Below are 12,474 nucleotides of genomic sequence, written 5' to 3'. Positions count from 1 at the left end.
CAGAGATGGTTATGAGTTTTCTAACTAAATATTCAACCACTGAGCTACTCCACCTTCCCTATCACTTTTTTTGCTTTTGATATTTCAGGAAGTTTGTAAGATAAGAATCAATTATAGTAATATTTAATTGGAAAGTTTAATTTGATCTAGGATTGAAAGCATTCACAGAAGTACAACACGTCAACATTCTTCATACACTGTTTATATACTAATGCTTTTAAAAACCTAAAGATTGCACAGGGGAGGAAAAGATAAGTTATAATAAAATAAATTGATCAACCGATGTGATCTTACTCTTCCCTTTGCATAGGTCTGCAGTTCATAAACATGTTTCAAGGTTTTATTCCTCCATCCTATGTTAAAATGGGAAACATTTTTGAAATCTTGGTAAATATTTAGGGAGAAAAAGGGTATGAACCTATACATTTTTAATAGACATAATTAAATTAGAAATAATAAAAGACACTCCATAATAAACTTAGAGTTGATGCTTAGGAAACTGGGGAAATCCAGCTGAAATGCAAAATAAACACACAAAACAACAAACCAGCTACATTTCTGGGTCTTCAGCTATCTCTAGCTTCTAGTCAGCTCCCTCTGTAGTCTATTAAGGAAAATTGGCAGTTTTCATACTACTCAAAACAGATGAATTGCCTCAGTAAGTGCCCTTTTCCTTCTAAATTAATGATTACAAAGTTAAAACTAGACAGGATGAATCCCAGACGGAGAGACTGAAAAAAGAGCTGAGGTTGACATGCTCCAAAACTGCAGAAAACTACAGTGAGGTCCATGCAAGAATTTGATGCACCAGTACCAAAGTGTAACCTCACATACAACTTACAGACATGCAAGAATGGCATGCACAGGTCTTACCTAGGCCCTTCCCAGAATACATGGCAATGTCAAGTCCCTCACAACAAAATTCTCAGAAAAGAAGTCAATAATCACAGTCTAGCCTAGTTCAGCTGGAAGGAAAAGCTAAGACCATGCCCTAAAGGTAAATGGCTTGCCATTTACTGCCAGGAGCTTGAACTTAACAGTTTTTAAACTGTCTGCCAGTATCAGACATCACAGAAAATTAAGCTATGTGCATATATGCATGTCAACATGCCAATGTTGTGATGTAAAGAGAATACAATTAGCCAGACTAGAATTTATCCAGAACAGAGCTACCACTCCCCCCCATCAAAGTGGCATTACCAACTACACAGTTAATGTTTGAGGTTTATATTTCACACAGTACAATCTAATGTGCTCAGTTCCTAGAACAGCAAACTCAGTGAAGCATTTATGCTACAGGCAGACAGTCTTAAAACACACACTACATCATTAAATATATATGCTAGCAACTAGCACAGATTTTTCAAGTTTCCTTAATACAGTAACCTACTGAATATCTGGTGTATGATATATGTCAAGGGCTACTGGAATGCTTAGTGACTTGTACAAAGTGCTTCTTAATATTACCAACGTTGAAGGATTTCATTTAAACAAACGTAAACAATCCTTTAAAACAACATCAACTGTTTTCTGTCAACAAAAATAACCAAGCAAAGTTTGAGACCTAAATAAAATACTGTAACTTTGAGTTGTTTAGAAAAAAAGCATACTCACCTTTTCATCTAGATCTCCATTACGGTCAAACTGGTAGAGTGATGCCAGATGAGTAATAATCCACCAGCTAAAGCTCAATGGGTCTTTACACTGAACTGTTTCAAAAACAGATTTTCTTTCAGAACCACTTGGTCTTTCAAAGATATTCTTTAGATTTTTGTTCACCAAGCTCCAGAAACACTGTAGAAAATCCAAAAATAAACTGTTCCATAAAAATCGAACTGTGTTGAATGCTAAAGCCTACCTTAATAATGCCCTCCACAATACTGTCATTTTTTATTTTATTTATTTATTTATTTACAGAAAACAAGCAACGCGACAGTCATTTAAAGGAAATAACAGAGACTAGCGTTCAGCATTACGAGAGAAAACCTGGAGCTATTTAAGGATGCTTTCCCTTGAATACCAGTAGAGAGCAATGTGAAAGTAAAACCTTTGGTCACAAGGAAGACACTTCACAGGCAAAATTAAGAGCGTATGGAATGACAATGAAGAGAGGATCACCAGGTTTGTACTCATATGAGAGTTCATACTAGAGTTCATTAATGAATACTTGAAATAACAGATTTTTGAAAAACTCTTAGTCCCAAACTAACCTAACAAAGAAAGAGAGAGCAGTAAATAGTAGAAAATCCATCTGGAAGATAGCAAACTGAGGTTCAAATCCCCTGTTTTGTTCAAAGTCAGTCCATTACAATACTGATAAACTAATTAATCTCTTTGGCTCAGACTCCTATTTATAGCATTTTATGTCTTCCTACAGACTGTACCCATCTTCCCTAATTATGCAGAACTCTCTGGAACTTCTTTGCACTTCCATTTCAACCACCTGAGCTGGGTGATGCTACAATTACAAGCATCAAAATCCAAGTTGTTCTCTTTTATAGGTAGTTCAGGTACAGGTATTAAAGACAGAAACATGGGCTAGATCAATCATTAGTCTGCTGTACCTACATTTCTAATACCTGGAGATAAATCTTTGCGTGATATAATACATAAATTGCGAAAGATTAATAAAAATGTGTAAAGATGTTTTCTTTTCCAACATGTCCTACAATACAGCTTTCAGTCTGCTCCTTCACGTTCCTTAGTACAAGTAGCTACCAAGTTTAACAGTACCTTAGGCCATAATCAAATAGTATACTGCAAACCTAGAGTCAGGACTTGATGCACACATTACAGAACGTGGCCTAAAGCATCACCATGAGCACGCAGTCCTTCTAAAGCAAAAATGAAGTTCAGTTCTATTGTCAGATATGTGAACTAGTGCACTCAGGGCAGTTTGGGAACATTCGGCAACTACACTGCATATGTAGCGTGAATGCATATGTAACAGTAATCTTCGATTACCTCTGTGTGAGACCCTTTATTTCTGAAGTCCAGAAGCTGAATAAGTAGAATCCACAATTCTTTAATGCAGATACAGGGATAATGGTGACTAGTAAGAGCCTCAGAAGGTCTCACCTAAAAGACAGTATGCAATACAATAATTCAGAGAAATATTATTTTTGAAGTTGCATTTTATGTACCAATATTTCCTGTTTCCCGCACACACACACCCTTTTTTTCCCCCCAGTTAAATAATATGGATACAATTACAGATTGGAAAGCTTATTATCCCATTAACAGTCAAAAGACATCTCTCATACTACAAAGACTGTTTCCTGATTTTACATACATTATAGGTTGTACTATTTCTTAGTTTCTTCTGAGCCAGTTTCAAACATTATTTAATGCAATGAAAATGGCTTTCTGAGGCCTAAATGAAAAGGAATTGCAATAAATACTGTTTCGTTCTTTGACAGTAGGGAAAAGCAAAAATGATTGATTAGATTTTCTTGATGTTTTGGGGAAGATAAGAGAAAGATTTCAAATGATTTAATAGCTATTATTGTTGTTATTTTTAACTGAAAAATCCTTAATGACTAGGCATAATGCTACTAGAATATGTTTTTGTTGGCATGAGGATGTTAATGTTCCCACAACATTTCACAAAATCTGCTTTTCGGTAAATTTACTGCAAGGCATTCTTTTAATATGCAGAAAACAGCATATTTCAAGTCATGTACGTTATTTGATTACTATTCCATATTTAACAAAATTCACTCAGACTGATGCATTCCAAATGCAAAGCTGTCTTCTTGTGATTCATCTTTCAGTTTTACATTCCCTGAATTGTGAAACAAAATAAGCAAAACAGCTAAAGGAAGTGCTAAATACATGAACATTCTCTCTACGCTTCAATGTTTTTAAGATCTACCAGCACTGTATTTAAAATAATCATAGTATAGACAAAACTTTTACTTACTTAGGACCTATGAATCTACTGTGCTGTATTCAGAGAGAGTAAAAAAAAAGGTGCAAAAAACTTTGTTTAAGGAACATAATTCAGGACATTTTACCTTCAGCAGGGACAAAATGCCAGGAATGTAGTAAAAAAAGAGTAAGACAAATCAGCTTAAACTCATTTTATCCCAAAACAATCAGTACTCCAAGTTTGAACAGTAAACCTACACCCCTTTTAAACCAATAGAGGGGAATGGACACCTAGAGAGACCCATTCATCTAACATACTGCAAGATGAAAAACTGTTGCTATACTTTCACGACAAATAAAAGGAGTCTAGGGGTCTAGCCAACTAATTCCTAGACACCTAAATCTGATGCGTTGAATCTTGGATTTTTATATCTTCTTGCTCTCCCTGCTCCATTCATGCACAACTGTTCTCATATCACACTGGGACTTAAAATCATTTCTGGGTTTGGCAACCTAACAGTGTAAATTAAAAATTAAATCAAAATACGCAATGCCAATAACAGTAGAAGCTGTGTGAAAGAGACATTACAGAAGTGGGAGTGAATGAATAAAAACGGCATTCACAATTAGAAGAACAAGTATATCACCAGTCTCAACTTCTGTTTCAAATCTGCATAATATTCTATAAGTATACAGACTTTTTATTCATCATTCACCTTTAGAGTAATATATTTGCAACGACTGTTTTCATACAGTTCCAAATTAGATTTAAATACTGTAACACTTAATTATAAATATGATTTTATATGTATTTAACATATAAATTACATTTCATATGTATTAAATAAATGTAACAATTTGTTTTTTGATAACAAATCCTGCTTACCCCATGAAATTGTCAGGGTGGACCCAGCATCAACTTAAGAATCTCATGAGACCAAGACTGGAATATTTTAAATAACTCTATTATTCATATTCCACATTTGCCACTTAGAGTTTTTCATATGCCTATGCCTCCACATGCTTCTAGCTAAAGATCTATTATGGGAATCCCTCAATAACCTGAATTAATCTTATGTAAATATTATCTTGAGAATAATCATCAGCAAGACCAGTAAAGTCTATCAAAAATTCATTATTTAACTGCTAACTTCCCAAAACTGAAGCAGCCTCAAAAATACTCTGGCTATGACTCACCAGCAATGAGATCCCTCAGAAGGGAACAGCCTGCATATTGCAGATGCACTCTAACACCAGGGGATTTTATGGAAGTATTAGGTACACAACCTGTCTTACAAGTTAAGAGTTTCAGGCCTTTTACCTTGAGTTATTGCAGCAATTTGTACCTACTACTGTGCTTTTCTACAGGACAGCAGGATCTCTTCTGCAAGATGTGCAGTATATGACCAGGATAGAGTATGGCTAGTAGTATCAAAGCAAGGCATTATATAGAAATCTCAGTTATCCTTTGTTTAACCCATATTGCTTCGTTCAGAGATAGTCTGGATCTCCTCTTGCAACATCAGGAGTTCAATATCTTGGTAAGAATGGCAAATTGTGGTAAACTTGGGGTAATACAGCTCTGGTGCTAGGGATGTGCTGCTGAGAATAGAAAGAAGGGATAAATATGTCTCTGCCAAATGTATCTCAGGGCACAATGAGCTCAGCATGTGATCCTTGTCAAGTGTCTTGACACTACAACTCCCCAAAACACAGATTTGAAAATGAGTATAAAGGATTGGTGTTTATGTCCCACCTTCCAAGAATACTCACAAACGCTACAAGCTGTGCTTCTGAATATTCTCAGCCCAAAGCTTAAGGCATGTTTTAGTGATGAGCTGACATTCATCTATTCATCTATTATGGGTCTCAGTTGCATTTTCAACAGTTTTGAGGAACATTACATCCATTGCTGGATTACAGCAACAACTGCATACTAGAGGAGGAACTAAAGGCTACTAGAACAGGCACCAGCTGAAGAGGGGTTATCCAGCACAAGTCCAAGCTCCACTTCAGAAATCAATCTCAAATGTAACTAGTTTAAGATATGCAGCCCAATCCTAGGGAGAGCTGAAGAAAAACTATCTTCTCTCTTTGTAATGTGGCGCTGTGGAAGTAGGATGAATCTGTCATTTTAAACGTGGCATTTCAAAGCATCAAGCACAACGGTCAACAGATACTACTTGAATCTTCCTTTAAAAAATTTACTCTCGTCTATTTGCCTTTTGAGAGGGGGAGGAGGTTGCAGTAGTATCTGATAATTTAATAGATTAAAACGGATTTTAAAATGTAAGACAACTCTCTCCAGAGATAGTTTAAAAGAACAGTTATCAAATGCTGCTACAGCTATTTTCCCACTGACTCCATAAACGGCAATATGAAATAAAGGGGAGTCCATTTTTCATGTCTGTGTACCAGGAAAATTATAAATTATATAGTGGTCACTGCTACTTGGAGGTCTCAGTTCAGTCCTGTATTCACAGATCACGCATGCCTATCTAAAGAAGGTTTCAACACAGCCAGAGAAGATTGCACAGCTCTTTTACTAGCTGATATATGGAGCCATTATGAGTTTCTAGCTTTGGAGTGCTCAAAACAAGCAAGAAAAACACTGCAGCTAAAGAAGGAAAGAAAAAAAAAGTTTTCCCTTGACAAACGTAAAAGAGCTGTCAGAGAAAGATGAGGTTGTAGAAACGGGAGAAATGTAACAATAAATTGTAATATGACATTCTGTAAATGTCCAGTTAACTTACTGCCAGGATTACAGTTATTCTTTTTGTTCCTGTTGAGAGTTTGAAAAGTTTTTTTTTTTCATCTATAGCTCTAAACCTTTTAGACTGTGCCATGTTTGGCATTAAACCTGGAACACTGAACTTATGAAATGTGGCACTCACTTCTGCTCTGTACACAGTGCATTTCAATAGTACTCCCTCATTCAACTGCCAGATGGTCATGAATAAATATAACACAATTTGAGCTCCTAACAAATAACACTCTTTAAAACATGGAGATATTAAGCCATACATAACATTTAAAACTTAGCAGTAAGAAGTCATCTATGCATTGGTACAATATCTAATTCACATGTATCCTGAAAGAAGTATCTAACTACCCATGTCCTATATAAAAGAAAAAAGTTACCTTCATATACTTGTTGATGGACAAGCTTATTAAATCAGATATAAGATTTCCACAGTGTGTTTCAAATAAACTGGTACTGGTTAAATTCTCTCCAGTTAGATTTATGAAATTGTTAGCATACACAACTTGTCCTAAAAAATAAATAGATAAATAAATAAATTACATCTATTTAGTTAAGAAAGACATGATTTGTTTCCTATCCTATATATCTTAGGATTGGTTTGCTGAGCTGTATGTAATTTTAATTTACAAACTCATTTGGAAATGCTCGTCCAGTGTAAATTCAAGCTAATCCTTTCATTACTACACTGAAGTCTGATATTATTCTGGTTGACAGTTGAATAGTTTGGCATTTTACAGCCTTTAATTGGTACAGTTTTGCAGGGAAATTAAGATTTATTTTTCTGCAGGTTCCCCTTTGTCACATGCCAGTGCGCATGTTCTGAAATCACAACATGTTTTGCAGATATGCAAGTTGATGACAAACAATTCTAGAGAGGTCTAACACTTTCCTTAGGATGTGTTGATGTAAAAAGCTGGCATGATCACATTCCAGCTTCAGCATTTGTAGACATTAACACAGATAAAAAGGTAAAGTTAAGAGGCTATGAGATCTTATCTCCCAAGTTTTCCAATGGTACAACTCCCTTGACATCACTGGAGCAGAAGATACATAGAACAACACTGTAGTTTATTTTTGGAAATGCAGGGTGAAGCCCCAAATCCACAACCTTGCCACTGGTCTCAGCAGCATGAAGCTCCCATTCAGCATGCTTTACAGAATGAGATAAGAACCTAAGGAATTCTACAAGGTATACAGAATACAAGACAAAATAATACATACAGACACATCTTGACTAGTGTATTTTGTTGTTAAAAAGCACGATCTTTCTGTTACAGAAATGGATTACTACATTACTGCTCAGAACTTTACCTAGAAATAGAGAATTCTGGAGGACAAATTACATCCAGCAGTCTGCCTATCCCTTCTCCAAAAGGTCCCCAAAAGGGTAACAATCCCAATCAAACATAAAGAGAAACCTGGAAGTTTTATAGAACAGCCAATCCATACATTCTCCAGAAACAGGCATGCAAAATCAATGAAAATGCATGAAGCTAAAGAAGGCTGTGTTCTGAATGTACTCAAAGCTCATGAAAGCTAACCTGAGTTTCCATACCATTAGTTTGGCTATTGTATGTTTATACAATGCATTTTTTCCAAACCTCAAGGTCACTTCAACTGTAGCAATTCCTTTACAGAAATTATATAGATAATTTATAATAATAATTTATAATAACGAGGGTGTTTGTTGCAGTGGTACTGATTACAGGAGAAAACATAGTTTTGTGATTTTGCTAGCATTCAGATGAACAATACGCATAATTATCACAAAGAAAATAATGTTCACTTCTGTATTTTAAGAATTTTTCTTCAGCCACCAAACTACTGCAATTGCTTTCTGTGATTTTTTCTATAGTTTCTATAAACAACTACTTTTTGCCATTTTAAAGCCCAGTAAGTTTTTTGTTGTTGTTGTTGGTTGGCTGTTTTTAAACAAAGTCCTCTGACTAAGGTTTCTTCCTTTGTCCAGTATTTTTTTAGTGTAGTATATAGTTAGCAATGTAGATTCTCTGTTCTGGTCCATCCTTTGAAACTCTTCCTACGTTGTTTGTATCAAATTGCTGTTCACTGTTAAAAATGCTTTTTACAGTACATTTACAATTTCAAAAGGTGTCTTGCTATTAAATATTTAGTACACTGCAAACATAAGTTGAGAACAAGCTTTGTAATCTTGGTCAAGTTTTGATAGAAGAAATCCTTAATATTATTCCATTTAATTTGAGCTACATGTAGCAAAGTTTAATGAAACAAAGATACACAGCCCAAAACATTTCATAAGATTAACAAAATCAAACCTACCTTCACCAAACTTGAATTTAGCCAATTAAATAAAGCTATGCTTAAGAACTACTACATTAGGAAGTTATTCTGGACAAATTAAGATGAGAAATCTAAATCAATCATACATACAAGAATAAGTTCAAGAAAAATACTGTATACTTACTCATCATTTTTTCACCTAGTACATGAAGAATTTCCAGCACTAGCCAATGGATATCTAAGTGGAGGTGTAATAAATGCCATGATGGTGGAAAGATCTGTGATTAAAAATAAACACATTTATTTGTAACTTTTCTTTAGTGAATTCTGGACACTGTACTAAGACAGACAAAAAACGGGCATATATTTTGCCTGCAGTAAACATTATGGATATATATGAGCAAATAGACTATAACATATAAACATGTCATTCAGTTAAAAGAATAAAAAAAGAAACCTTCATGACAACCCTCTCTGTAGAGGATGCCTGTGAAGTCCTTAATATGATCTAAACTACAATTTAAACAGTGTCTTCATTCAGGCTTGACAGATTAAAACTAGTTATTTTTTCCTTTCCAGAAAAAAAAAAATGCTTTATTTTAGCAGTGTGTGTGCTATCAGGTAGCACACACACTGTTAAAGTATGCTCTTAAAGTAATTTCAAAATTTCACTACTCTCTTCCTTAAAGATCGATTGAAATTACTGTTTCTTTCATTAGCTCAACAGTAGACCTATTGACAAACTAAATGAACAGAAAGATTCACAATGCTGCTGGTCAGTGGATTGTTCCTCTCCAGATACAAACTTATGAAACCTAAGATTGAAATTCCCTTTTTCTTTTTGAAAATATTAATTAATTACATATGCACAAATCTTAGTAGGGTAATACTTTACTTGCATTCAATACTGCAGTTGCTTAACTTCCATTTCTGCACTTTTCTTCTTTATATGCACACTCTTTCCCTACTTTGAATCACATTTCAGAATATATTCTTAAAAAATGCCCCTCCTACCAGGAAGTTCAGAAATTCTAGCCATTATCAAGGACATATAATGAGGAATTTTTTAAACATGCTATGCTAACTCAAGCCTACCTATTTGCCTGTATTATCATTTCTATAAGGCAGGAATAACTGTAAAAGCTATTCAAATATAAAAATAATTTTTAAAAAACAACATAAAATCCAGAGCTCGTTAGGTGTGCTAGCCAAGTATGGGATGACATTTAGTTTATAAAGTGACAAAGGAAGAAAACATAAATCATAATTCTAATTTGAAAAAAGACTAATTTCTATTCGGACAAAATTAATCAAACTGAATACGTACTCTCACAAAACAAAATTAAAAATTATAAAAGCTATCAACCTTTGCCTGGTGTTGAATAGTGAATGCTGCCAGGACACTACTAGGGAGTTCACAAAGGTGCCCAATGTGCAGGGTCAAAGCATGAAGCTCTTCCACCAACAGTGATGGTAACTGGGCTTCTAGTTCTTCATATGGGTGGAGTACTCCATCACTATCCACTTTAGGGGGTTCCAGATACCTGAACACACACACACATAATCAGAAAATGGGTAAGATGCAGCTATAGAAAGCTTAGAAAATAAATTAGTAAGTTGTGCACGTCTCACCTGAAGATGAAAACTTTCACATAATGCAAAAACTCAATACACTGACGCCTGATGCCCTCTGCTTCAGAGTGCAAGTTTGCAGCTTGACCTGAAGTAAAAGTGATCAATAGCTTAGATCAGATGTGGCCACACTTTGACCCATGTATCGTGCATTCCCCACAGGAATTAAAACAGACCAGTAAAAAAACACACTTTTCTGAAACCAACCTGGGAGGTGCCTGGTGGCAAACACCCAATTCCAAATGCCATCTTGCCAGAGTGAGCCATTCCTTATCTTACTATCTCGGGCACATATCCCCATACAAAGGCAAAAGAAAACATCCAAACCCTCAGGACAAGCAGGGACAAGGAATCAGTGCTAGAACAAATCATTCAGCCCTACTGCCCAGCTCCATGTCTGCTTCCACGAGACCTTTAAAAAATTTAAGTATGAAGCGATTTCTCAAAATCCTTTTCCCCTAGGGAAACTCATAAGCATAACATTATTTGGAAACATGCTTTGTAACTTCTCTTCCTAAGAAGAGTTGCACAGTGCCTTAAGATGTGTGAAGCTAAGATTCTTTCATTCACAATCCTGTATCCTGCCTTTCATTTGTGGCTCTGTACACCATTGTTTAGTTATTGCAGCTGCCTCGCAATTCCACTTGCTTCTCCACCTCTTTCCCCACACCTCGTTTTCTAGCTTTCAGCATTTATTACAGAAAAATAAAACTGATGCATAACAAGGTAAATATAGTCATTTAAATACCCAATAACAACTGCCCGATAATGTATATATATACATAAATGCCTAGTAACCAGTCAGCCTGCAACACTTGTACCTGATTAAGCACGACGCAATCATTTTTAAGAGCCCCATGAATGGGAACAGCAAACAAGGATTTTGAGAAGACCCTAGTGAAAACTGTATAGCATTAGAGATGGAAGCAGGGCAAAACCTCTTTGCTGCCTTCTTTACTCAATTGCATATCCAGGGGAAGGCAATCCAATTTGCTCCTCTAGCCAGATGACCACTGGTGAGTTTTCCCTTTGCTTTTCTTGCTTGTTCTCTCCGTTGTTTCTTCCCATCTGCCACAAGGTAACTTTGAAATTTAGATATGCCACTTGCTATGGACCCCACAAGCAAGGCTTTCTGCATATATGTCCATCTCACCATCTTTTGTGCATCAGCACTCACTGAGAAAGTACAGCAAATTAACTGGCACAAGTACCATAATATTCCAGTGTAGAGCTCACCACTACCTGACAGAAGCATCTACTGTGGTAACAAACCACAGTTTTAGTGCACCAAATCACTCTCTTCTAATGGAAATACGTACAGATATTACTGCCACTATGTAGCAATTACATTATTTTATCTTCAAAGTTCTGTTTAAGCAAAATTTTATATTACATTAATTCACTGCAAAATGTTTTGTGTACATTATCAATGAAATAAGTGGAACAGAACAGGAACAGTACAGTGTTCATCACAGATATGGCATTTTCAAAGAAAGGCAAAAAAAACAGAGCATTAGAAAAGATTTCATATCGTCTCCATATTACACAGTTGTCCATAACAAGTCTCCAAAGCTCACTCAGGTAGATAGGAAATTAAATGCAAGATAGAAGCATAGGAGGCCACTGACTCGGGAAGAGAAAGCAGATGAGGCCTTCTACAGGCAGATGCAAGTTGCCTCACATTCCCAGGCCCTAGTTCTTATGAGGGACTTTAACCATCCCAATATTTGCTGGGAAGACAACACAGCAAATGTCCAGGAAGCTACTGCAGAGCATTGCAAATAACTTCTTGACGCAGGTCGTAGATGAGCCAGCAAAGAGATGGGCGCTGCTGGACCTGGTACTAACAAACAGAGATGGTCTAGTTGGAAACATGAAGGTTGAGGGCAGTCTCACCTGCAGTCATCATGAGATGTTGGAGTTCAAGATCCTATGAGGAGGAAGCAGGG

At 35.9% G+C, this 12,474-nt stretch overlaps 1 protein-coding gene across 1 annotated transcript in view; it reads right to left on the bottom strand.

Moving 5' to 3' along the window:
- MMS22L (MMS22 like, DNA repair protein) overlaps positions 1–12,474 on the bottom strand; it is a 94,986-nt gene that overhangs the window by 71,065 nt on the left and 11,447 nt on the right. Inside the window, exons 5-10 of the mRNA XM_068677875.1 lie at positions 10,526–10,613; positions 10,260–10,437; positions 9,078–9,171; positions 7,012–7,142; positions 2,965–3,078; positions 1,615–1,794 (exon numbers count right to left, since the gene is read on the bottom strand). Of these exons, the coding sequence (XP_068533976.1) occupies positions 1,615–1,794; positions 2,965–3,078; positions 7,012–7,142; positions 9,078–9,171; positions 10,260–10,437; positions 10,526–10,613 (785 nt within the window). The remainder of the gene's footprint in view (positions 1–1,614; positions 1,795–2,964; positions 3,079–7,011; positions 7,143–9,077; positions 9,172–10,259; positions 10,438–10,525; positions 10,614–12,474) is intronic.

Source organism: Anas acuta, chromosome 3, assembly GCF_963932015.1.
Source record: "Anas acuta chromosome 3, bAnaAcu1.1, whole genome shotgun sequence".
Lineage (NCBI taxonomy): Eukaryota > Metazoa > Chordata > Aves > Anseriformes > Anatidae > Anas > Anas acuta.
The sequence above is the reverse complement of the archived record's forward strand: the minus strand, read 5'-3'. Positions and strand labels throughout refer to the sequence as shown.